The 26,177-nt window shown below is 32.6% G+C and overlaps 9 protein-coding genes and 2 pseudogenes across 11 annotated transcripts, besides 2 other annotated features; 3 read left to right on the plus strand and 8 right to left on the minus strand.

Annotated features, from left to right (window-relative positions):
* Nucleotides 1-1,774: 1,774 nt before the first annotated feature.
* On the plus strand, nt 1,775-2,580 carry TVAGG3_0654790 (uncharacterized protein; the record flags this gene model as incomplete). Its single annotated transcript, XM_001300355.2, has 1 exon — nt 1,982-2,572. One exon carries the CDS (start codon nt 1,982-1,984, stop codon nt 2,570-2,572), a length of 591 nt encoding a protein of 196 aa, XP_001300356.2.
* Nucleotides 2,581-2,832: 252 nt separating this feature from the next.
* Nucleotides 2,833-3,752: a mobile genetic element.
* Nucleotides 3,753-5,029: 1,277 nt separating this feature from the next.
* On the minus strand, nt 5,030-6,603 carry TVAGG3_0654810 (amino acid transmembrane transporter protein; the record flags this gene model as incomplete). The annotated part of the gene is made up of 1 exon (XM_001289262.2): nt 5,084-6,415. The coding sequence occupies one exon, from the start codon at nt 6,413-6,415 to the stop codon at nt 5,084-5,086; it is 1,332 nt and encodes a 443-aa protein (XP_001289263.2).
* A 2,943-nt stretch (nt 6,604-9,546) lies between these two features.
* Nucleotides 9,547-9,909, plus strand: TVAGG3_0654820 (uncharacterized protein; the record flags this gene model as incomplete). The annotated part of the gene is made up of 1 exon (XM_051241774.1): nt 9,547-9,909. The coding sequence occupies one exon, from the start codon at nt 9,547-9,549 to the stop codon at nt 9,907-9,909; it is 363 nt and encodes a 120-aa protein (XP_051088361.1).
* A 669-nt stretch (nt 9,910-10,578) lies between these two features.
* On the minus strand, nt 10,579-11,020 carry TVAGG3_0654830 (annotated as a pseudogene). The gene has a single exon. A coding segment is annotated over exon 1 (442 nt).
* A 648-nt stretch (nt 11,021-11,668) lies between these two features.
* Nucleotides 11,669-26,177: part of a mobile genetic element that runs on past the window's edge.
* On the minus strand, nt 12,249-12,485 carry TVAGG3_0654850 (uncharacterized protein; the record flags this gene model as incomplete). The annotated part of the gene is made up of 1 exon (XM_051241775.1): nt 12,249-12,485. The coding sequence occupies one exon, from the start codon at nt 12,483-12,485 to the stop codon at nt 12,249-12,251; it is 237 nt and encodes a 78-aa protein (XP_051088362.1).
* On the minus strand, nt 12,534-12,992 carry TVAGG3_0654860 (repellent protein 1 family; the record flags this gene model as incomplete). The annotated part of the gene is made up of 1 exon (XM_051241776.1): nt 12,534-12,992. The coding sequence occupies one exon, from the start codon at nt 12,990-12,992 to the stop codon at nt 12,534-12,536; it is 459 nt and encodes a 152-aa protein (XP_051088363.1).
* On the minus strand, nt 13,217-14,236 carry TVAGG3_0654870 (annotated as a pseudogene). Its single transcript has one exon. A coding segment is annotated over exon 1 (1,020 nt).
* On the plus strand, nt 20,314-20,787 carry TVAGG3_0654880 (uncharacterized protein; the record flags this gene model as incomplete). Its single annotated transcript, XM_051241777.1, has 1 exon — nt 20,314-20,787. One exon carries the CDS (start codon nt 20,314-20,316, stop codon nt 20,785-20,787), a length of 474 nt encoding a protein of 157 aa, XP_051088364.1.
* TVAGG3_0654890 (organellar and viral DNA polymerase type B) lies at nt 22,833-23,774 on the minus strand (the record flags this gene model as incomplete). Its single annotated transcript, XM_001296186.1, has 1 exon — nt 22,833-23,774. One exon carries the CDS (start codon nt 23,772-23,774, stop codon nt 22,833-22,835), a length of 942 nt encoding a protein of 313 aa, XP_001296187.1.
* TVAGG3_0654900 (integrase core domain containing protein family) lies at nt 24,011-24,562 on the minus strand (the record flags this gene model as incomplete). Its single annotated transcript, XM_051241778.1, has 1 exon — nt 24,011-24,562. The coding sequence occupies one exon, from the start codon at nt 24,560-24,562 to the stop codon at nt 24,011-24,013; it is 552 nt and encodes a 183-aa protein (XP_051088365.1).
* Nucleotides 25,190-26,152, minus strand: TVAGG3_0654910 (keratin-associated protein family; the record flags this gene model as incomplete). Its single annotated transcript, XM_051241779.1, has 1 exon — nt 25,190-26,152. A coding segment is annotated over one exon (963 nt), but the record flags the coding sequence as incomplete, so codon positions are not given.

Raw genomic sequence — 26,177 nt, forward strand, 5'->3', positions numbered from 1 at the left:
TATATTAATTACTCCTATTTCAAAGGAAATAAAGCAACAAATGAAACCCAAGTAATATTTAGTTATTTTCAAGTTTCCTTGTCAGAAATTTATTCATCTATTTTTTTGAATAACTCTCATGTTGATGCCGGATGGGAAATATTTGGATTTTATAACTTCGGTATTTATAATTTCAGAGAATGTATTATCAAGTACAATGAGCATAAATATTTGATTCATGTAGATATACCTAGTATTTCAATCTCAATTATTAAGTGTTTAATTAAAGAAAATACTTATTTATACAATCTTTTAGGAAGTGCGGAGACACACATAGAAACAACAAATAGTCTTTCAATTGAATTACGTATCTTTTTTTAGAAGAGTGTCGAACTAAAAATATTTATAGCAGCAACAATAATTGTGAGGATCGATACGCATTCTGCATTGCCAAGAAAAATGAACTCGAATTTAAAATAGGTATGCAAACTAACCTTTATTATATTTTAACTGTTAATGGCAAATAAAAATATTCAGTGCTGTTATATATTTATTTGTCATTATGATGCATGTTGATTTATGATGTATGGCCGAATTTTTATCACTGCGCATTATTGTTGCCACCGATTTCTACATGAATACCGAATTATGTGCATAAGAGTATTAAAGGTTCTCTTTATATTATGAATAGAAGATTTGCTAAGAAATATTTCTTACATTATTAGCGTTTATGATATGATCATTGAAATAAAAGGAGTAATTAATTGGATATTAAAATGCGAATTGATAATGCAAGAACAGATTAAATTATAATCGAGATATGTAATTATTGCACACCCATTGGATGACTGGCCAAACATGCTTCCAGAAGAAATAGGTGATGGCATCTCTTCACGTCCATTCGCTATTACAATATCATAAAAGTACAATCCTGAGTAATGAATTGACTTTCCAGTATGAATAATATTATCTTCTGTCGAATTTTCAGCAATCGCATCACAGCCTTCGTAACCACTCACAAAGCTCGATCCTCCACTAGCCGATCCTGCATATGCAATACCTCCACCTCCATAATATCCGCCACCACCATTTGGCCCTGTATCAGGCAAGAAAGCTCCTGATCCACCAATCCCAAACCTTCCAGAAACGCCACATGCATACGGGCTGAAGGTTTGACAACCGTATAAACCTCCTGAGATCTGCGTACCACCAGTTGTTACGTTTGTTTTATACACAGCTGTTGAAGATATACCTACAAGACCTCCCCCATCTCCACCGCAGATTCTTTCTCCGCTTCCTGCACCAGCCGCAACCATAATACGACTTTTTAAATACTCAAAATCTGACCAAACATCTGATTTTTTGAGGCGAATATCGGTTGCACCGCCTCCAGTTTGAGATGACAAATTTTGTTTAACATTTCCATTAAATGATTGAGTAGAGAGTTTCCCAACTTCTCCAACATATACGTATAAATCTTGAGATTGATTTAAATATATTACTCCTGATACGTATCCTCCATTCATATTTGTATCAGTACAATTTTTTATATCGACATGATCAATGTAACCACCTGCACCCCATAGCTGAATTCGATATCTTCCTTCAATTGCATGGAAAACATCATATGTGCCCGTATAGTTAAATATTTTGACTCTATTTCGATCATGTTTTGTATAAATACCTATGAAAAAGACAAAATTATAAACTACTAACCAAAATAATTGATTTTTTGTGAAGCAAAATTTTTATGAAAGGTTTTTAAAATCTATTTGATCATGTGTTTACCCTTTAAATCAGCCATTTATCATTTCAATTGAACTAGCTATTCAAAATTCTGAAGGAAAATTTCATCCATATTCTTAAATCTATTCATAGTAAATAAACTGTATATTAAAATTAATGTATAAAACGAAATTCGTGTTACTTTTCTTCATTTTTCACTTCTTCGTCAAGAAAGACCAATCTTAGAACATTTAAATTAAAACCTTACGAATATGGAATGATCAATGGCGAAGTGTATTTGAAAATATTCTATCATGATGTAGATAAAGGAGGATTTTTTGATAGCGTCGCTCAGGCTAAATATAACCTAGATGAAAATAGATATTCAATTATATCTAATATCACAGATGAATTTAGAGATTCTGATGGAAAATTTACATTTCTGATATTATATCCAACTTTTGGAAGATATAATATTTGGCAGCAATCAAACTTTCCTTTACAAGAACCTAAGTTTACATCATCCCGAGAAAAACTATCCCCTGTAGAGGGATTCAATCCAATCAAGACATTCGCAAACCATTCAGAAATTAATTGCACTTGGGGAGGACTTGTTCTCACAAATTATCCCTATTACCTTCTCGATGGATGTCCAAATGGCGTAAATTGGAATTTTGCAATTGGATATACTGGCGCAAACACAGTTTTTCCTGATAGTATTCCTGCAGATGTTGGAACTACCAAGATCGTAAGCCTTTGGATGAAATCTATGCAAGATAAGGCAATTTATTTAGATTCATGTAAATTATTTAACTGCTTTAGATTCAGTATATCGTATCCCACTTTTATTTTATTAGTTGTTACATAAAATCTTATCAATATTACAATTATCATATATAAATCTAGTATGTCAATCGAAAATATAATAAACAACAGCCATAGATCAATACATATAGTTTGTCTATCTACCTTCAGAATTATACATATAAATTTTCATAATCCAATTAAATTAAAAAAAAATCTATTCATTTGATAGTCTTAGCTTCCAAATCATTGTCTTTACGATTTATAATTTGATATATATATATCAGATATTTGATAGATGGACCGCAGAGATCTTCAAGATTAGGCAAACCCAAATTTTAGCTAAAAGTGACAGGAAAAAAAACGTTTAGTATTAAAAAAAAAGACCGATGAGAGCTTCGTTCGAAATATAGAGGGAACTGAGAATGCGCAACCATTCTCAGGGAATATTGGATGCTATTCCCGTTCCCTCTGTATGGAAAATTGAGGTTTTCAAAGGGAGTTAAAATAATATCAAATTTATACTAATTTACTTCAAAATACAAAAGTATTTGACAGCTAAAATTAGTTACTTTAGCAAGACTATCAATACCCTTTTACGATTATTGCTACTTTTTCGAAATAAAAGTAAAAACAAATTTATACTAATTTACTTCAAAATACAAAAGTATTTGACAGCTAAAATTAGTTACTTTAGCAAGACTATCAATACCCTTTTACGATTATTGCTACTTTTTCGAAATAAAAGTAAAAACAAATTTATACTAATTTACTTCAAAATACAAAAGTATTTGACAGCTAAAATTAGTTACTTTAGCAAGACTATCAATACCCTTTTACGATTATTGCTACTTTTTCGAAATAAAATAAATTTATTATCAAAAACCTTTTTTTTCTTAGTAAAAATAAACGAAATTTTTTACCTTATGAACTTTTGATGGAAATATGCAAATTTAAAATAATAAAGAAAGCCGCGAGCGAAGCGATCGGCTTAGTTCGAAGATTTTGATTCAAATCTTTGCTGATCTGTAATTCGCGGAAGCCGCGAGCGAATCGAGCGGCTTAGGTCTAAGATTTTGATTCAAATCTTTGCTTATATTCCTTAAATTCTTTATGAAACTCGCAACAGTTCCATAAAAAATTTTAAATTCTAAACTGTCGAAATTACCGATCGGTAATCACACCCTTCACAGGTGTGTCACTTTTTACATGCGTGTCACTTTTAGCTAAAATTACCCCTACTCGACATTATTTAGCCAAATACTGAGATATACTTCATATACTCTGCCATAGATCCTGAATGTTTAGACCTACCTTGTAGATATCTATATGGCCCAGGGCCGCCACTTTTTTCAATTCTAGTAGTTATATTTGATCTTTGAGAAGAAGAACTGTTGCATGCTAAGATCAGTCATAATGTAAACCTCTCAATTTTATTGTTGTGGGAAGTATCTCAATTCCTTCAAAAAAATTGAAAAACTATTTAATTTTAAAAATATAATACTTTTAATTAGTTAATTAATTGGAGATATTTTTTAAAAATCACTTTTGATAATACTTTTGAGAACTTTAATTAAAAAAATATATTCAAAAATATCCAGGATATCAAGAGGGAATTGTTCCTTATGAGGTATATAGTTATGATGTATACCTCATAAGGAACAATTCCCTCCTTAAAATGAGAAAACTTGTTCGAAATTGTTTATCATTTCGAACAAGTTTTCTCGTTTTTAATAGGAAACTAAAGGCTATGAGGCACTGATTATATATTAGTGCCTCATAGCCTTTAGTTCCTAATAGATAGCTGGGGAACTTTCTCCAAATGATAAGTTATTCAGAGAAAGTTTCCCAGCTATCAAGAGGGAATTGTTCCTTATGAGGTATATAGTTATGATGTATACCTCATAAGGAACAATTCCCTCCTTAAAATCGGAGACATTTTTATACTTATTAATCAACCATTCAAAATCATATTCCTCTGAAAAGTTATTTTATTAAAAATTTAGAATTTTAATAAATATAGAGTTTGAATTTCATACAATACCTATATATTTTCAATAATGGAATTTGAAAACCATTCTCAAAAGTTCTCAGAAAACCTTTTTTTCATTAATTTTAAGAAATCTGAGTATTAAATTAAGTGATAAATTCGTTTGACACTACTTTAATTTTTAAATTCAAAAAATTATATGTGCTTCTTAAAATGACTCAAAAAAAATTTATTATAAAATAATATATAATATTAAAAATCCCACAACATTTTTTTACTTTACATAATCGTACTTCCTCGACGATTAATTTCCACTCAATTTCTATCATTGACCGAACTTAGCATGCAACAGAACTGCTCTTCGATTGGGATGATCCTTGCTTAGAACTCATCTCTTAAAAATGAAATGATTTCAAATTTTTTTGTCAAGAATTTTATTTCGAGTCAAAAACTTTTTTCCTAGTCAAAAATGCAGATTTTTTGGTAGAGTATATGAGTATGATAACTAGATTTGGATAAATAAAATTAATCAAAATTCTTTATAAATAACGCACAAAAAAATATACAAAATAAAATACAAAAAAATTACTTACTCGAATTCTTAATTTCTAACGCTGTCTGAGCAGTACAAGCAACAGCAGCAATGACCGTAAATAGAATAGAAATCAATGCCTGAACGGTTCTGTACCATTTTCTATTAGGAGTTGCTTTCATGAAGAACAAAGCAGGGAACAATAAAGTAACAACAGGAATCAAAATTCCTCCAACAATGTTGAAGAAAATCAAAATGTTACTTGATGTTGCTGCAAGGCCAGCAGATAACAAACAAAGAATGAAACCAGTGAGAATCCATCTTAAGTTTGTCATCTCTTTTCCTTTAAACAATGTTGCATCAACTGAGTTTCTTGCTGCCCAAATCATCAAAGGCGAAGAAACTAAAAGAATAAAAATAACGCAAACAGTTGCAACAATAGTAAATGGATTCTTTGCTGGATATAATTCAAGGGCTGATGATGCAGACAACAAATCAAATTTGTCAAGATATGTACAGATACCAAATGTTGCATACAAGAAGAAACAAGCAGTGATAATTATACCACTTAATGTAATTCCTCTCTTAACAGTACAATTCCTTAAGTGTTCGAGTGTTGGGAACAAGTTTATGATGCAATTATATGACATTGTGTTGATACCAAGGGCAGGAATGAAAATTAAGATGTCCCAATGGAACAATGTGAGTTCTTTGTTAGGATCAAATCCATATTCTTTGACATCTTTGATCAACCAGTATAAACTGTGCGAAATTAAAATTAATATCAACAAAAAGCCAACGGAAGAAGCAATTTCAAGCTTGGCAATGGACTTTGGAATAGTCATTGGGAAAGCGAGTAACAATGTTGTTGCAAAATTCCAGAATTTGTCGCTATTTAATACTTTGATTTTCAAACCAAGAGTTCTGTTAACTAATACGCCGTCCCAGTTGGAATATATCATCACTGAACCAATTTGGACGAGGAAAATGAATAAGTCAAGTACCCAAATAAATTTTGGATTGAAAAGATGAGTAAAGAGACCTCTGAAGTCATATTTCTTTGTAATGAAGGCTGCTTCAATCATCATTGTGAATGTACTGAATGTAATTATTCCAATAATGATTGCAATTAAAAGAGCAGAAACGATACCGAGTCTGTAACAATATGGAACCATCAAACAACCGGAACCAATTGCAGTATTGATAAGAATGACAAATGCACCAAACATGCTCTGATCCCCTGTTGTTTCTTTTTCGAAAAGTTGTGCATTGAAATTAATTGTTTGATTGTCTGATTTATCATCAATTGAACTTGACTTGTTCTCTGTATCTGTGGAGTAACTTGATTTATTGTCTATATCACTGAGATCGTGCTGATCTTCCATATCAAATAATGAATTTAATAGGGTTGTTCGATTCCCGACGATAGGTGTCTTGGAAGATTTGCCTGGTGTCATCATAGTGTCTTTAAATCAAAAATTTTATTTTGGAGTTAGTTTTATTGATTGTTCAATAAAAAACATTTCTAAAACAAGAAAATAAAACGATAAAATATTTATATTTTATATAAGGATCTTATATATTTAAAATAAATATCATTTTATTTTTTTCATTGGTGTCTGTCAAACCATAATACACTATTCAAAAATTCAATGTGCCTTGCGGTTTCAAAAGACACCTTCAAATTGAACGATAGCACAGACACTATTGAATTTTACCCATTTTATTTAGTTTTTACCCTTTTTATTTTTAAGAATTAATGACTGAAACAGCCGTTTTGCTATGACCTCAATCACTTTTATTTATTATTTTAAATATTATAAGGGTTTCGTTTTGCTAAAATTGTCACTTTTATAGCATATTTGTTTTTGGATGTTTTGCGAAACCAAAAAAAAAACTATGATATACAATGTGTGTGTAAAGAAAATACTTTATTTACTAGTTAAAAAATCATTTGGTATTGATCAAGTTATTTTTTCTGGATAAGATATTATATGGATAATTGGATAGAAAATACAATTATATAATCTTGTACCTGGTTTAATTAAGCTAATTGTCATCAGAAACTTGTAATTTTTATGAATTTCAGATTTTCTTTTCATTACTGCTTTTCTTAATAGGTCAAGTTCTTATTTACGTTATAAAGTATGATATTTACAAATATCAAGTTATCATGTTTTTTGAGAAATTATGAGAAACAAACAAAAATGAAAAAGATAGGAATAGCAATGAATAGTGATGTGGGTATAGAAAATGTAAGAGATTGAATGCAAAGCAATCAGTATTTAGGATATTGACCATAGATTTCGAAAAAAAATGCTGCATATTGAGCGAAAACTATGATTATATTATAAGGCTGTCATTTAAAGCATAATGAAACTATTCCCTTTTCATTTTAATCGAATAAGATAGTAAAGATTTTTGAATTAGCTAGAAACTGATGAGATGTTTTCACAAATCAGATTTTTAATCTCTATAATGCATAATTCACTCAATATCTCAATTTTGATATTGCGAGATATTTTTGCTATCGGTTTCGCAATTTTGACACAATAGCAAGAGGGTTCTATAAGCATTATTATCAACGTAGAATCTGAATATCATATCAGAAAATGTCGCAAATCTGACATTTACCCGACCAAATAGCAAAAATAATTGAATACTTTTCGCAAAAACCTTAAAAATCGATAAAAATATGAAATATAGATATTAAAGAGACTTTTTATATAATATTCATAAAGATTTTCCAAAAATATGATACCGCAAAATTAAAAAAGTGACGTCTTGAGTGGAGTCAAAGGTCGAAATTGCTAGCTAAATGTTTTTTTAGCGAAATTGCGTATTGTACGTTTTTTCGCAAAACGAAACCCTTAAATATTATTTAATTTTATTATTTGAATAGGCCAACTTATATTTGAGAAGCTCAATTTGAGACCACTTAATACATTGAAATATCATAAATATTGAAATATTAAAAAGTGTATTTCAAAATATTGAAATTATAAAAATTTATAATACTGAAATTGAGACAAATTAATAAATTCAATGTGTTTTTTTTTGAAATAACTCTCAAATATTATTTTTTTGTTTATTTAATGATGAATAAATATGATTGCTTTAGTCAATCATAAAAACTAATTTAAGTTTAAAATAATGAAAGGATAATTTGATCGTTTTTTAAAATACAATTATTTTTGATGATTTGCAAGAATTTTTGAAAAGAATATAATATAGGTTCTATTTTTGTAAAATTTATCCAAATCATGTATTACATAAATTACGATTAAAACGATGAAAGAACCAAAAAGTGTGTTTTGTGTTTTGTTGTTGCGTGTTGGATGCGGGATCCTGTTATTTCCGAAATCGACAAAAAATTTGGAAATTTAATTTCCGAAATCGAAATTATATTAATGTTTTTAATATTCTTATATCAAAAGGATTAAAGTTCAAAAAAAAAAAAAAAAAGGTAGTGGGGCTTCCAGGCGCGTTGCGCCCTCTAGCCCCAGTCACTTTTCTGTCACTTTTCAGGAAAAAACATTTTTATTATATATATATAAAATGAATTTTACAAAACCACCGTTACCCTTCTTTGGAAATAAGAGTAGATGTAAAGATATTCTATTGAGAGAACTTAAGAAACTACCGAATGGTCTAACATTTGTAGATTTGTTCGGTGGAAGTTTCTATATATCTCATTTGTGCCATACCGTATTCCCAGACTCAAAGATTATATGCAATGACTTCGACAACTATATGAACCGTCTCAAACATATACCAGACACAAACAAAATATTGAGTGAGTTGAAAGAAAAGATACCTATAGGTAAGATGGAAAGTATACCATTAGATAAGAAAAATATTGTAAGAGAGGTTTTGAAAAAAGCAGAATATATTGACTGGGATAGTATATCTGCTAGACTATTATATAGTGGTTCTATAAGAGTTCATGACATTGAAACACTTATGTCAAAAGTTTTATATCTTAACTATACAAAGGTTTTCAAAAAAGAACATAGAAAAATATATTGAGGGTATAGAGTTTGTGAGATGTCATTGGACAGAGTTGTATGAAAAATATAAAGACAAGGAAAATGTTTTCTTTATAGTGGACCCGCCGTTCTATAACACATGGATTTTCAATACCAAGTAGACTGGACTTTGAGAGACTCTTTAGAAACTTTAGACGTTTTACATAACCATCCATGCTTTTACTTTACATCCGATAAAAGTGGTTTGGAAACCGTTATGAGATGGTTAGAGGACATACATGACTATGAGTTTAGATATGACAAGATAGAATATGAGAGAGGTCCTATAAACCGGAGAAAGTGTCACAACAAAGAAATTTTATTGGTAAGTAAATGTGGTTTGAAATAGGACTACTTGTTTTAGGTTTTTTCCATTGTGTCATTTACTTATTTGACGTGGCAGAAAGATATAGAGAATATGAAGATGAACCAATGTCTGCAAATGTTCAGCATATGTACTCGTAAGAGATATTTTTATCTAATATTAAATGGACGCACAGAACTTAGCGAATGCACAGCAACCTGGACAACCAAACCCAGAGAATATTCCAAATGAAGTTAGAATACAAACTGCAATGGCAAACTATGGTCAAGTGCCAACAGATGTACAAATGCAAACTGCCATGTCAAATGACGCTGCGTTAGGTTTGCCACCATGGTATGCAAATATGAGATGGAAAGAGTTTTATACAAACCCTGAAGTGGGATATAAACAACTTTATGCAGATGACGCGAACACAGGAGTTGACCCGGAATATGTTTTCTACCAGAGGAGAAATAGAATGTATGAGCTCCAGTTAAAGAATGCAATGGAACTCAGAAGGAAACGTAAGAGACTAGGCGGACATTAGATTTTTACATATAGTAAAATGGGTTTCTTTGGAAGAATAGGAAACTTCTTTCGAAATGTTGGAAGAGGTATATGGAATGGAATAAAATCTGTCGGAAGAGGAATTTGGAACGGAGTCAAAAATATTGGTAAAAGAGTAGGTCAGTCCGTTGGTATTATACCTAAAGACCCTGAACCAGAAGAACAAGCTCCTGTTATACAACAGCCTGAACCTGCACCACAGTCTAATTGGCAACCAAATCCAACACCTCAACCGTATTAAAAAATTATATTTTACCGTTCGATAGTAGTTGTATATGAAAAGTTCTAAGTAAAACGCGTGGTATAATGGAACTATTCTCTTTCTTCCATCTGTTGTAAACCATACTTGAAAGTCTGAAATACTTCCACTCGGCGGTTCATATAGCTTTGTAGGTTTTTCGTAAAAGTCATTTGCCAAGCATAAAAAAGAGTTTTGTGCACCAGAAAATGAAGCATGAACTATAATAGCATCTGAGTCGAAAACATTTTCATATGTTCCATTAGGGTTTTCGACTTCATAAAAGTTCGGGTGTACTGGATATTCTGCAGGCTGATTTAACATCCTCAAAAATCTATACCATGCCAAGTTGTTATATTTTGTAGAAATATAAACGTTTTCTCCAAGGTCTTCTATTCTATCGATTTTAACAGTTGCATTTTTCCTGTCATAAACAATATCGAGATGGTACTCTCCTTCGTCAATGTTATACTGTTTTGCATATTCGAGATAGATATCGTTTATTTTTCTTGAAAAGCTTGAAGAGTTGTTTCTAAATTTACAAGCAAACTAACTTGTAAAAGTTTTCCCTGTTCAAATTTCTCATACGTACGTTTTTCTTTGTTATAGTATCGAACTTCAAAACCGACCGTAAATGGGAAACCATGTATGGCTTCTGAAATGAACTTCATTCTACGAAAGCCAATAGCTTTTGTGACGGATGGGTCTCTTAACCATCTCAATGGGTAGTCAAAACGATAGCCTTCATGCTTTACGGTCTCTGTCTCAAACTTTTGACCTACATTAGTAAAAAGTTCATCTAATGGTTTAGTTGTAGCAACTCTTGAATTTTCTTTTTTTCTATTGAAAGCATATTTTATCTAGAATAAAAATGTCGAAAGAAACAGCGTCTATGAGAGAAATACAACACAACCGACAACTCATTATACAAGCTCTAAATAAGAACACAACAAACTTTTCAAACTATTCTAAGATATCTGAGTCATTGAAAGAAGGAAACTTAAAACTGACAATGAACCCAATGACAGATGAGTTTCTGTTTCAAGACAATAAGAACCATACTGTCTGTATAAATCCAACAAAAGGAACTTTAAACGAGAAACCTATAAAAGAACTTCTTTTGAAAGCAGATGTTGACAACAAAGCTGACAAAGAGTATGTCATTGAAAAAGTTCAAGAAGAACATGACAGAGCAGATGCAACATATGCAACAAAAGAACATACTCATCCTGAACTAGCAGACAAAACATATGTTGACAATAAAATGTCAAGTGAAGTGACAAGAGCTGAAAACGAATATTCTAAAAAGACTCATATACATTCTATATCTGATATTACAAACTTACAAGAAACCTTAAACAGGAAAAGTGACGTTGGACATACACATTCTATATCTGACATTACAAACTTAAACGTTAGCCTTGAAAAGAAAGCAGATAAAACATATGTTAACGATGAGTTAGCATGTGTGGCTAGTGCGTTAGTGAAGAAGGCAGATAAGAGTTAGTATACAAGTCTTGGTTATGGTGGCACTGCGTTCCACCTTACCCAATACTTGCGAATTTGACACTTTACAAAACCGCTAACGTATATTTTACAATACAAACGACAACACTAATTTAACCTTAAATATTTACAAAGCCGCCAACCACTTCACCTCACTAACGAACTCGCTAATGTAAAAAATAAACGTTCTCACTAACGACTTCACTAATGTTCTCATAAATTTTCCTCAATATCTTCATCATCAGTGTTAACCCTATTGTAGTCATACTTGAAGCCATAAACTTTCTCTAACTTCTTAACGTACAATTTACATAACTTACCTTCGTCATCGTATGGTTTAATGATATAACTATTTCTATCTTTATAAACAGTCAATGAAAAGTCAACTGGTCTCGGATGTATTTGAAAGAACATGTTATGCTCAGGAAGGAAGAATAAATGTTTAAATGTATGTTTGTTATACTGTGGAATTCGAATGAGTTGCTTTTGTTCTGTCATTTACATAAAAATAAAAATTTTCAGTAAAAATAAAACTAACGTTAAAAATTTCTCATAACATAAACGTTCTCATTGCTTTATAACTCTCTTCCTTTCTCCAACTCTTCTAACTTCTTCTTAAGTTCAGCAATGTTGTCCTCATGAAGTTTAATCTTCCTTAATATACCTTCTCTATCTAATGGTTGCTTTATCTTTCTAAACTGAACTCTACCATCCTTCATAGTATGAATGTAAAAACCTTCTGGAATAATTCCTGATTTAATGTATTCTACCAAAAACTTTTGTTTCATTGCTTCAGTGACTTTAGTCGTCATTTCAATCAAATAAAAATTTTAATATTAAATAAAAATAACGTTATTTTTTCAGTAAGGAAACGCAGGAGTTTTACGATTTATTTGAGGAGTAGGTTCTGGTTTAAATGTTGGAGTCGGTTTTGGAGTTGACTTTTGAACAGGAGTTTGTAATTCCATAGGTTCAGGAGTCATTGAAAGTGTTGTTTGTGAAGGCGTTGGTTTTGGCGATGGTGTCGGAGTTTGTTTAACTTCAACTACTTCAGTATTATTTACAACATTTGCTTTATTTCTTTTCAACATCATAACTGCTCCTGCTGTAGCTAGCAAACCTAGTGGGAGACCATATTTTATATAGGGACTTGACCAAATGCTATTTTTGACAGGAGCTGGTGGAACACCTAACCTTGGTGAGACTGCTCTTTGCCATTGTGCAGCTCGTAAGAAATATTCAATAGGTGCTCCATAATCGTTTGGTAAAGTTTGTTTCATAGATGGTGAAGGTTCACGAGAGCTTGATGAAGAACTCATTTATAAGCTTTAAAAATAAACGTTCATCCTTTATTCCTCACTGTCGTCCGTGCTAAGTTATAGTCATCTAATCTTATTATTGGGATTCCATTAGCACGCACCTGAATGGCAAAGCAACAATCCCTCATAAATCCAATAAGTGGCTTTGGTACATTTTCAGTTGCTAGTTCAATAGGTCCTTTAACAGACAATTTGTATGTTATTGGAGCAGTAGATGTTTGACCTTGCTGGAAGCAAAAGTCCACTTCTGTTGGAAAACCACATAAGAAATGTGTGTTGTCATAGCTATCCCATTTATGTTCCACACTACCATCATCCACCAATGACCTCATAACATCTTCATTAAATCCTATCATATCATTGTTTGTATTGCAAGCGTTCGCAACCATTTCATAAAATACAGGTCCATATGATTTTTCAGGTTCTGCAGGCATATTTCCATAAGCTCCCATGGAAAGCTGAAGATATTTAAACTTAGGGTTCTCAAAATTAACATAATAGTTGTCTTTCTTTCTAAATAGTGCCCAAATACTTTTAACATTAATAGGCGTATAAGCTGCTGTAAATGTTGCACTTGAACTATCTGTATTCTTTGAGAATGAACCGTCCATAGGAATCCAATCCATAACTTTAACAGGAAAACATAAAGCCTCGTTTGTATAATGTTCTACAAGTTCTGTATAAATGTTAGGGTCTAAAGAGAATGACTTTGGATGAATGAAACATTCATTAAAATCCATCTTTGTTCGAAATAGTTGCTGGGTTACAGTTGTAATAGTAACTGTTCCACTAGCTTCTACTGCCTTCGTTATCATAGTGAATGGTTCATTCCATGGAACAAATTTATTTGTCGGTGGATTTGAATCTGAAGCAAATGCAACTTTAAGAGTTGGATTGAAAGCAATGATATCATTTACAGATATAGATGTGCATTGTAAGGCGTCGCTACTGAACTTTACTTTAAGCTGAATGTTTCCTGCAAAAGCTGGAATAAATCGAATAGCTTCTAATGGAAAATCTTCTAACAGGAATTCTTAAACGAAGCTTAAAATCAAATGATTTTCCTGCTGTAATTGGACCACTAACAATTTGTCCTGTTCTGCATGTTCCCGAATGACTCCATACATCTTCATGTCGAGTCTTTGAGAAAACATCTACTTTCTTTATTTGTTCGGTAGTTTGTGAGTTTGAAGTTATATATGCTTCTTCTCTTGCGTTGTCTTGAGAATATACGATACGACCATTTGCAAGGATTTGATATCCAGCAACTGCATAGAAAGCGTCATCGAAACCAATCCAAAATCCTGGTGGGTTTGTTTTATTGGAACCTGAACCAATTTCTTTATCTGCAATAAATTGACCTTCCATTTTATACGTAATGAATGTATTGTAAAGGTCCAACATATTTTCACCAGGAGGTGAGAGATTGAATGTTACCCATGTGTTATCTTTAGCAGTTCCAGGTTGTGATGGAATCTTTGCGTCAGAATATTTTCTATTAGTGTCACCAATTTGAACTGCATTGTCTATGATATCGAAATATGAGCGAATCTGATGAATATGCTCTGCTGGAGTAAATTCGTTTAACTGTTCGTTCTGCATGTATTTACTTCAGATAAAAATATCTATTTACTTCATTATTCTCACTCTTCTTCTTGGCATTCGTGGTGGAAGTTGTTTCTTGACATTTTCAATGAACTGTACATTCTCTTTTGTCTCAACTTCTTTCACTGGCGGGTCAGGGTTCTTTGACTCGGTTTGTTTTTCAATGAAATTCACGAACTTTGCAATAAGCTCTTGGTTCGTTATTGAAAGTACATCTGGCTTCTTTTCTTCTGGTTCTTTTGGTTCAGTTTGAACAGAAGGTTTTATATGGGCTTCGTGGACTTCACCCTTGCCATGCACCTTAATGTTGTCGCTTCTGCATTCGCTAATGGAACCTTTCTTTTTCTTACGTATATTTTACCATCTTTACTCTGACTTACGTAATAGAAAGGATGTTGTATTCCTCTTGGCGTCATTTAATATAATAGACTCTCGTCTGATTTTGACAAGCTCATTTTACATCGGTTAAAGTTTTAATTTTGTTTTTTATCTGCAGTCAAATGACTCAGACAAGCCTACGGACAAGACCCAAGGGGTCATAGATGTTGAAGCATTGAAGAAAGAAATTCGCGAGCAAATTTTATCCGAACTGAAGGAACAAAAACAAGAACAAAAGCCAGAGAGACCAAAGAGAAAACTTAGTGAAAAACAACTAGCTGCATTAGCTGCTGGAAGACAGAAGAACCCACGTTTGCTGGCGAAGAAAGCTAGAGAAGAAGCTGAAGCAAAAGCTAAAGAAGCTGAAGTAAAGAAAGAGTAAATGGTTTATTTTTATCCGAATTAAATGTATAGACAAATACCTTTATCTGTTGCGTTCAGTAGTGAAAACCCCGACGTCAAAATAAAGGGGAACAGAGTAACGTTTAAGTTTCCAACAGACTGGATTGTGAACATAAATGAAGAGAAGTACATTGGCATAACATCTATGTATATAACACGTGCTTTCAGAAAGGTTGACTTTATACTTCAAGTCGAGATAGAAAATGACGAACAGTCTTTAAGCGCCCAAAACATTCACATATACAAATACTTTAAAGACGATACAACATTGTTGCAATGTATGATTTCATTTAATGAGATGTTCGAGAAAAAGTTCAACATTGAAGTACAAACTTTACAGCCTTTACGTGAGTTTTTGCACAACTGAAAGAAGAAGGTAGTCAGCCACAACTTATAGACTTTCATTATGAATTTAATGAAAATGAAGATGGAACTCATGACTGTCAGTTTGTTATATTTCACCATTCAATGAAGTCGCTAAAGGAAAGAAAATCCATTACGTATAAGATTTCAAATCTCTGAACCAAGTGATGATTTCAAGAATGTTTTCAATTATGATGCAATGCTTCCGAGGAAAAATGAATTTTCAAAGATTGTAACACCTGGCATTTGGGATAGAAAGCAAGCTATATTATATTCAAACTTAAGTAAGGGAGTTGAAAATGAGTTCATTGGTCATACAAGAACTTCACCACTTCCTAACCCTAAATACTATAAATTAACTGGCTTCAATCGTGAGTTTTGGATAGACATGTTCTCCACTCATGACCATAAATGTCCAGTGTTCTTACCTCCAGACCATAAGGACTGTCTCTACATTGAAGCACAACTCTTAAACTCTACCATCGCAGTATTGTAAAATCTACGCTAGCTTTATTTTTATCACGAATGACCTCATTTCTGACAAAAATAAATGACCTCATTCATGACCTCATTGCTGACAAAAATAAATGACCTCAGAACTTCAACTTACGAATAAAGCTTGTTTTAGTCGTTATTGAAAAGTTGAACTTTTCAGCAAAGCAAGGTTGACATGACTTACATAAGTCGAATGCAATCTCTTGAATCATGAAGTGCTTTGTAAAGTTTCATTAAACTGAACTCAGAGTCTTTGTCATATGTTCCAACAGGTATGTGAATGTTCTTATTTCATTGTAATAGCATTGTATAGCTTCAGGAACATTATTGCGGTTAAAAGCAATAACATCTTGCTTCACGCCTTTCATTCTGCAGTGAAATGCAACTTCATTTAAATCGTTAGTGAGTAAGTCTATGTAGGTCTTCTTTCCACAGAAATACTTTTATATAAACTTTGTTTTCCAGGTGTTATTTCTGCAAAGTCGCTATGAAATTGACCAAGGTTCTTTCCTATAAGTTCGCGACCATATCTCTTCTTTAACTCTGCTGCAAGCTTTGGGATGTCTTCATTATATAAGTGCATAATGTCGGTATCCTGGTAAAATATTTTGAAGTCCCATGTCCTCTGCAGTACAGAATACTTCATTCATAATACGTTTTGACATAGACAGAATTTAACACAAGTGGACAGAAGTTAAAGTGTCTGCAAATGCTTTTCGTTAGCTTGAAAATAGTTTTATCTGAAATCCAAACCTTCGAACTTCACTATATGGTTGTAATTTCTTATAGCATATTTATAGCATCTTTGTCATCTACTATGGTTATTTTTGATCAATAGGAGATAGAATAGTTTTGCCATAAATGCTGTTCAGAATGAGTTTTTATAATTTCTTGTAAGGGGTTTTCTTCTTTCTTATACTTTAACCTTAACTCAAACAACTTCTTTACTTCATCTCTTATTCTCATATCTCTGTTTCCATCGTAATAGTATCCTCTGCAACACTTCACATTTGACACCTTGATATTTTATGAGGTCTTGTAATGTTATATGGTCAACATACATGAGACAGCAAGTGTTTGAACTTCTTGGAACGTTAAGTTCTGGATTTAGTTCAGGGTCGCAAACTATTAAATGAAAGTGTCTGGGTATACCAATCTCTGTTATCTTAATGAGAACAAAGAAGCCAGACATAAACTTTTCACCAATGGGTTCCTTTTGGTCGTCATCGAATAAATGTCTCATGAGATACTCTGTGCTTAACATTTCTTCCTTCAATACTTTTGGAATACCTTCTAAAGTATAAAGTCTTGCTATAGCTGAAGGATATAATGAAACAGTGTCGAAGTCAGCAATGAGTTTTCTTTGCTCTTTTGTTTCATGTTATCTGACAACATACATCTTCCACTTGAATGCATCTCGAAATAAATTCTCTTGGTTTTGAGAGGTCATAAAGATTTCCATTCGGGAAGTATACTCTGTTCTCAAACAATTTGTTAGCATAGAAAAAATACTAACGTAGTCATAAACGTTTAAATCAAACTCTTTCAATAAGTCATTGCGGAACTTTACAAAACCTTCTCTTAAAATTCTTACATCTTGTTTGCAGTAAAAGTGCTATATTTTTTCTAAGTCGAGTGGTTTTCATCTATTCTGCAACCTTTGATGGAATCTATGTTTTTCATAATGTATCTGCATCATTGGATAAAACTTACATGCTTCAGAAATGACACCAGTTCTGTTGTCATTTGCTAACAAAACACTGCTGTAGTAGTTATATGGAAATACTTCTTTCGGTCCTGTTTGTAAGTTAAACATAGCAGGAAATAGTTTAAGCTTCTTATTTATAACACTGTGAAGTCTTTTATAATAATTGCCCGTCCTTTATATAAACCAGTTATTTGCATTGTTCGTGAACCTTTAATGATGGGTTCCTTTCACTTCTGTCATGTGTCTTAAGATGAAGTTTATGTCATAACTGAGGTTATGGAAATATATTAAACTCTTGTCAGGAAGTCGTTCCAAAAATTCTGTTGCACAGTTTTGACCCCAAATGCTTTGACTCACTGAACCATCTTCACTGTCATAACAGATGTTAAAAGCTTTATGAAAGCCATCCGTACTACACTCAAAGTCAGCAAAGAAAACGTGCTCAGGAATGAATTTACATTTAGCTTTATTTACTTCTTTTGACTCTGCTTTCTTCTTCAGTTGTACAAATACTTTGGAGCATATGTCAAATCTTTAAATGGTGCAAGGTTCTGTTTATATATAAGTCAGTCGTATATGTGAAAGTTCTCCATATAGAAATAGGTTCGAAATATTTGCACTCCCACAATGTTTTCATAACATCCCATAGCGTGTTGTTCTATCATAACGAACTACATATTTATCTTCTCTCTTTGTATAATCTTCATCTGTTTCTCAATGTTCATTACCACAAGCTTTGAGAATTTCTTTATAGTTTCGAATGAAATATGTTGTCATTGGTAATCTTTCATTTAGCATGTAGTGGTCTTCAACAAGAAGTAAGTCAATAGTTCTAACAGTTTCGCATTCGTTTGGTATATATCTCTTTATTTCATTATGTCTTGAGTCATTGAAATAACCAATGGTAACATTAAATGCTATACCTGTTGAATCGGAAATTTCTTGTACTTTACTTTGGGGAAAGTCTTTAACACGAATGACTTCTCTCATGTGGTCAATAGTTTCTTCATTTACTCCAGCCTGAATGCAAGCATAAACGAAACAATTGTCTTCTGTCATAAGTGCTGCAGTTCTTTTGTTCAGTTCATTGAAGATTTGGTAGCGTTCAAGATTTATAGATAACGTGCAAAGATACTTCCAGAACTGACCGCTTCTCTTCTTATAAAACTTCTTTTCACCATTATCTTTCCAAAAGCTTTCTATAAGTGCTGGGTTTCCTGTTTGCTTAAGAGCTTCCAAAATGGCTTTCTGGTCATTTGTCAGTGTGCTTTCATCTCTATATGGTCTCTTTTTTGGTTTGCCTTTCTTTACATCTGACATCGTTAAGCCTTCATATTCTGTTAAATCATACATCTTTATTTCGGTAAGATTCTTTATGTTTGTCAAGAAGAAGTCATAGTGCATTTCAACAATACCTGCAGCATTTGCTCTATCTCTGATAAAATTCTCCTTCAAGAGCTGATGTAGTAATGTTCCAATATTATTGAGGTTTAACGTAGAACATTCATACTTTCCACCAAGTTTATAACATACCATCCATCTTTGTTGGGAGTTTATTTTAATCTTCTCTAAGAGTCTCATGAAAACCTTACCGAAATGTTTGTGTAAGTAGTCTCTGTTTGGTTCATCTAAAGCTTCGATGTTGAAGTCAATGAGTCTATTGCCTGACTTCACATTTCTCTTCCTATTCTCTTCATCTTTCTTTAACCATCTCTCACCTTCTTTTGGTTTGTCGTCAATGGAACGAATGACATCATTAGCTTTGCGAACTTGTTCTATAGCACTTTTAAACATCTCTCTTCTCTGTTGTTTCAGTGTGTCGTCTCTTCTTCTTGTTTCACCAACGTTTGCATTTGTTATGTCAAACATTTCACGCCTTACTTCATGTGGTACAGCTCTTCTTGTTTCACCAACGTTTGAGTTCGTAAGTTCAAACATCTCTTGACGAACGTCATGAGAAAGAGCTTTACGAGTATGACCAACGTTTGCATTTGTTATGTAAAACATTTCTCTTCTTACTTCATGTGGTACTGAACGTCTATGATATAAGTCAATAGCAACGTCATTTAAAGGAAAAGTTCTTGCATGGACTTCGTCCTCGCCGCGTTGCGACTTTATGAACTCATGAATTCTATCATAAGTTATTTCACCATTATAGTCTTTAATGAAGTCGGCGAGTGATTTTTTGTTTGTCGCGTAATGCTTTGCAACATCTATATTAGCTTCTGTAAGAAGTTGTTTTATTTCCGAGTGTTCTAACTTAGACAACTTCCGATACATCTTTAGTAGGAAATAAAAAAAATATTTTTGAAAAAATTAGATTAGATTTTTTTAAGTTATTTTTCAAAATAATTTAATATTTTTATTTTAATGAAACACATGCAAGATTGCAAGTTCTTTTCATACAATGCTCTCGCTACTGTCATCAAGAATGAGTTCAATAATGCTTCAAACGTCAATGTTATCTTTAACAAGAAGTTTGTGAAAGAATCTAAGTTTGGTCAGTATGTCAGACCATTAGCTATTGTCATTGACCGCAAACGTTATACTTCACAAGAGTTAGCAGTAGTTTTGAAACAAAAGGGTTTCTTCGTGAATGTCAAAGATACTCATTATACTATTATAAAGAACTCCAACATTGACTTCTTCAGTATTGCTATGAATCTTTCCGAACAGAAAGAATATAAGAAGGGTGAAACAAATGTGAAATATTATTCTTCATCTCTGAAAACAATAACGAACAAAGATGTTATACAAAAGTTCTTACCAAAGGTTGAAGAAGCTTCTATTGACATTGACGAAGGAAGTGAAATGGTTGAAGAAATTGACCCTGACGTCATTTAAGCAAAAATATATTTTTGGTTAGTCTTCATATCGATATTTTACAACAATTCCCCAATGTATAAACTTTTCATACGCTTTTTCATAAGCTTTATATACCTTCAGAAATTTTGCATAATCTTTAGAAGCATTTAGATATTGTTTAAATGCTTTGTATGTCTTCAGAAATTTTGCATAATCTTTTACATGTTGTTCGTTCTCTTCTTCTGTCATGAGTTCCGAATATTCTAAATTCATGTTCTTTCATATGAGATAAAATTTTATAAAAAAATAAAATTAGCTTAGATTTTTTTATTCTTCCTCTTTGAAGTTATCGAAATATTCTGTTATTTTTTCCTTCAGTAATGTTAAGTCTTCTTTGAATGTAAGTATTGTGCAACCTTTGATGTCATAGTGTGTTTGAGGAAGAGTATTTTTGACAATTTCCTTTATTTGCTCATTCGGTGTCATTGAAATCGGTAAGTTTTCACGATAGAACCAGTTTCTGTCAGATTTGTAAATCTTAGCAAGGTCATAAAAGCTTTTGTTGTTTCTTCTGACTAAATGCAACATAACCATATCTCTGTCTTCTTCTTTCTCCAACTCTTCAGTATATATCATATACTTATAACTCTTTTCCTTTCCTTTTGGTACCGAACGTGGTATTCTTTTCTGTATGCTTTTGTCTTTGGATTCAATGACTTCATCTTTTGCTTGAAGTTTCTTTTCCATCTCTCCACGTTCTGCTTTATATAGTTCATCTAACATCATGAAAATATAACAAGCATAACGAGGTGAAGCCCACATTGCTACAGCATTTACTAAAAGTCTATGAACATAATAACCTTTCAAACCAGGAGCCAAATTCTTGCGATTTTCGTACGGAATCTCTTCCCTCGGTTTTCCGAGGGAAGCAATCATATGAGGAAATTCTTCTAAAAGTTCTTTTGCCTGTTGGTTTTCAAACCAATGATATGCTTGCTTTGTAGAAAGAAGAGCATTCAAAATACTTTGCATTTGGTACATGTCATCTTTGACTGAACGAATAAGACGTAACTGTTTGTTATACTGTATGTACTCGTATTCTTCATTTATGGCTTCATGAACGATAGCAATTGTTGTGTTCTCTAATGTTGACATTACTGTCTTTACATACAAAATAAAAAAATAAATAAAAATAAAACTAACTTTATTTTTCTGTGTTAAAGAAATGTTAAAAATTCAGGGTTACATATGTGAAAAGAAGTCACGAACAAATGAAGGTCATAAGATTCAGCACATAATTCTGAATTGAATGGTGTGTCATACATGTCAAGCCGTCAAGAATTGAAGGAGATACGAGGCTATAAAGATTTTGGATATTTTCTGACACACACCCTGAGGGAAAAGTGACAAAACACGACGATAGAAAAAAGTGACAAAATGGGAGAAAGTTGTTCCCCGACCAAAATGCAATCATGTCGAAAAAGTGACATTTGTAAAGTTAGACGATAGGATTTCCTGAAAAAGTGCAAGACTTGTTCTGAATCAGGACAAGATTTGTCTTGAAAAAATACAAGACTTGTTCTGAAAAAATACAAGACTTGTTCTGAAAAAATACAAGACTTGTCTTGAATCAGGACAATTGTTCTCAAATTTGAGAACTTTACAAGAAAAACTGACTAAAAAGTGCAAGACTTGTTCTGAATCAGGACAAGATTTGTCTTGAAAAAATACAAGACTTGTTCTGAAAAAATACAAGACTTGTTCTGAAAAAATACAAGACTTGTCTTGAATCAGGACAAAACTTTACAAAATGTAAACTTTACATAACCGTTTCTATCGTACATGATATTTAGTTGACATTGTAAACTATCTTCATGTAAAGTATGGCGGTTTGAAACCGTCGGGAACCTTCACTTTTTTGACGAACTTTCCGCAGCAATTTTTAAAATTTGTGAAAACTCAACGGTTTGACACGTGCCATATGTCATTTTACTCAGAATTTTGTGCTGAATTCAGCAAAAATAAAGTTTATGTTAGCATGTTAGATCTAACATGTTTTCTAACATGTTTTCTAACATAACTATTTACAAGCGTTTTACATGGTATATGTTGCGATGGTTCATGACTTTAAACAGTTTTGTAGCTTCGATTTCCTCTGTCAGTATGTCAAAAATTTTAACTATGCCGAAGGTTTCTTTATATTTCTTCTTGACATCAGATAATAGGAAATCGTCAACTGTTGGATAGTTTTTGTTCAGAAATGTCAACATATCCATTTTATTTTCTGCTGGTTTCTCTACTTCTTTCTTTAAGTCAGCATAGTCGTTTCTCATACGTTCTATCTCTTTGACAGAATAGTTATATTTCCTTATTGCTGCTTTACATTTAGAACATTGTGGGTTCATTTTTGCGTTATACATTGAAATTTGACCTGCTAGAACAACTAAGGCGTCAATGGTTTTCTTTAACTCAAACATAGCGGGTCTTATTTGTTTGTTCCATACTTTGCCTCTTCTATCTTTATCTCTTATTTCCCAAACACATTCAGCAACTAATGAAACAAAGTTATCGTAGGTCTTAAATTCTTCAGATTTATATATGTCAGAAACATTCTTATAAACCATGTCGCAATCTTTGTCCATAACTTTATGGTTGCAATGAAAACCAAGGAATTCATAATTTACTTTACGTATGAACTTCTTTATTTCTACTGAGTCAGTTGTTTTGACTTCAATTTCGTCGAATTCAGGAATAGTTAGTTTTTGTTGTTGGATTTCAGGCAATTTGGGTAAATGGTCAATAATGTCCTGCATTTCATAAAGATACTGTTCATTTGTTTCATCTTTCGCACTACAGTCTAAATTACTTGTTAAAAGTTCTTGCTTTATCTTCTGGATTTTTGTTTCGAAAGTATATGAAGAAGGAATGAAGCTTTTCATCTCTACTAACATAGATGTTGGATTCATGACTAAAGAGTTTGGTGAAGTTGTTGTTTGAATTGTTGTTGTGCCGATTGTTGAAATCATATCTTTTATACAAAATAAAAATTTTTCTTAGAAAAAAATTAGCGTTATTTTTCTTTCATAAGGAAATGTCAAAAATTCATGATTTTCGAGAGTTTTAGACCATGTTAGAAAAGTGGTTAGAAAACGTGTTAGATCTAACATTCTAACATAAACATTATTTTTGGTGTAAATTTATGAAAACATTAATAATACATGACTGTTCTCATTCATGTCTGATTTACATCTAATGAAAAAGTTTAGAAGAATTTTCTTATTCTTTCTGGCATATTTTTGTCTTTCCAGTACTCCCGCTCTAATGGTCCCAGATGTGTTGGCTTTGACTCTCTCAAGTTCTTAGATGGTATAACATCTTCAACACCTCCTTCATATCTTACTTTATAAGTGTCATCGTTTATGTTGTAGTCAAGTATTTCAATAACCACTCCTCGCTTTGCTTCGTCAATGGTTTCAGCAAGTTTGCCATTACTACTTTCAACTAATTTATGACGAGGATAAAACGCAATAGAGTCGTCGGCAGCTTTTATAAGATATCCATTACCTTGCGTAGAGTCTACGATATAATAATTTCGACTTAACCTTAAACGTTTCTTTGTCAACGGTTTGTCGTCAAGAACTACACGAACTTTTGTACCAGGAATGAGGGTAAATTGTGTTGAATTTCTGATATTTTGTGTTTGGCTTCGTTTCTTTTGTATATACTTTTCTTCTTGTTGTTGTGTCATTGAATTTGGTGTATGTCCTGTTGTAGAATGTGTTGAGGAATTATATACTTCGAGAAAATGTTTCATTGTTTCTTCGGTAAAGTCTCGCTCTTGATTTAAATCTCTGAGCGTTCTTATGAAGCGGTTTATGATGCCGAGTATGTTATGGTTATGGTCTTCAGTAGTGTAGTGAGTTATGTTATGCTTAATGAGAAATTCTGTGATTTCATTGCTGAGGTATGCACTGTCTTGGTCTGATGTTAAAGTACTTGGGCTATGTTCTGCTACAAACTTTTGTAAAACTCTTAACACTTCACGAGTTCCTTTATTTTTCATTGGATATGCATATGCTTTACGAGTGTTAACATTAATGAAGATGAGGAATGGTTTATGTCCTCCTTTTCTGCTTTGAATGAGAGTGTCAAATTGGTATGCGTCAGGAGTGTTGGAGTAAATTGGTAAAAAGTAGTCGTAAGGGTTTATTTTTGTTTGATGTACAACATTTTTGTCAAAGAACCTTTTCACTTCAGCTCTGTTAGTAAATCCCCAACTCTTTGCAGCTTCATTGAATTTCTTAAATGACCTCCATGGATGTTGTTCGAATACTTCTTTCAAGCTCATTTATGTAAAGTTAAAGATTTTATTCAAGACGGTAAGCCCGCAAAGCAGGCTCAAGCGCGTTCATTGAACGCGGTACCATGCAAATACAGTCACAAATGGTGGCATGTAATCTTTACCCGAGCCTGTTGGATTTGTTGTGAAAGTGTGTGAATGATTTCCTGTGGTTCCACAGAAAATACCTGTGCTTAAATCTACTGGGTCACTTGAAATATCATATCTATGCATTCCCTGTCTATCCGAACCTGCTGCAAGATTTGTATAACCTCTTTTTGTTATTGAATGTGAATGACTACCTGTTGTGTTTGTAGTTCCTGTATGAGTGTGCGGTGGAAGGTTTGCTTCTTTAATTTTCTTCGAACCACCTGTTTGCTTTGAAGAGTTCGCACAGTATAAGAATTTATCTACAATCTGCTCCCACGTACCGAAACCCAGAACTGTTGCTGGATTTATTGAGTTCATTGACGTATAAATAGAGCCTGCAGGATATAATGTTTGAAGTATTTCAGTCTTTAATGTTTGAAGCTCTGTTTTGTCAGCCTTCTTGTCATATAAATCTTGAGCAGTGAATTTAATATTATATTCATCCTTCATGACATAAACATCTTTACATCTAATGTTTCTCATCGTCGTTATGTCGTCATCCGATGTTAAACCTTGTGGAAAGTTAGGAGGTTTACAATATAATGCATCCCCACCAGTTTCTTCAACCGTTCCTTCAATACTTTCTATAGCAACAGTTGTAAAACTTGTATGTGTATGGTTCTTGTCAGCTTTACTGTCTAACATTGCTGGTAGTTCATGGGTTTCAAAGTTTCTGGCATGACCTTCAATGTTCATACATTTACTATTTAAGGAGTTTAGTGTATCTTTTACGCTTGTACTTGGATTCTCTAAAGGTGCACTTGAACCAAGGGTATAGTTCAATATTATGTCGTCTGCTCTAACAGTAGTGAAGAATTTATGTGTATGGTTCTTGTCGGCTTTACTGTCTAATGTAGCTTGAAGTTCATTTATATCGGAGATGTTGTGTTTATGAGATTTCAAAACTTTGTTCATTGCTTCGAGTTCAACTTTGTCAGCT

The sequence above is a fragment of the Trichomonas vaginalis genome, chromosome III (genome assembly GCF_026262505.1).
Source record: "Trichomonas vaginalis G3 chromosome III, whole genome shotgun sequence".
In the NCBI taxonomy this organism is placed as follows: Eukaryota; Parabasalia; order Trichomonadida; family Trichomonadidae; genus Trichomonas; species Trichomonas vaginalis.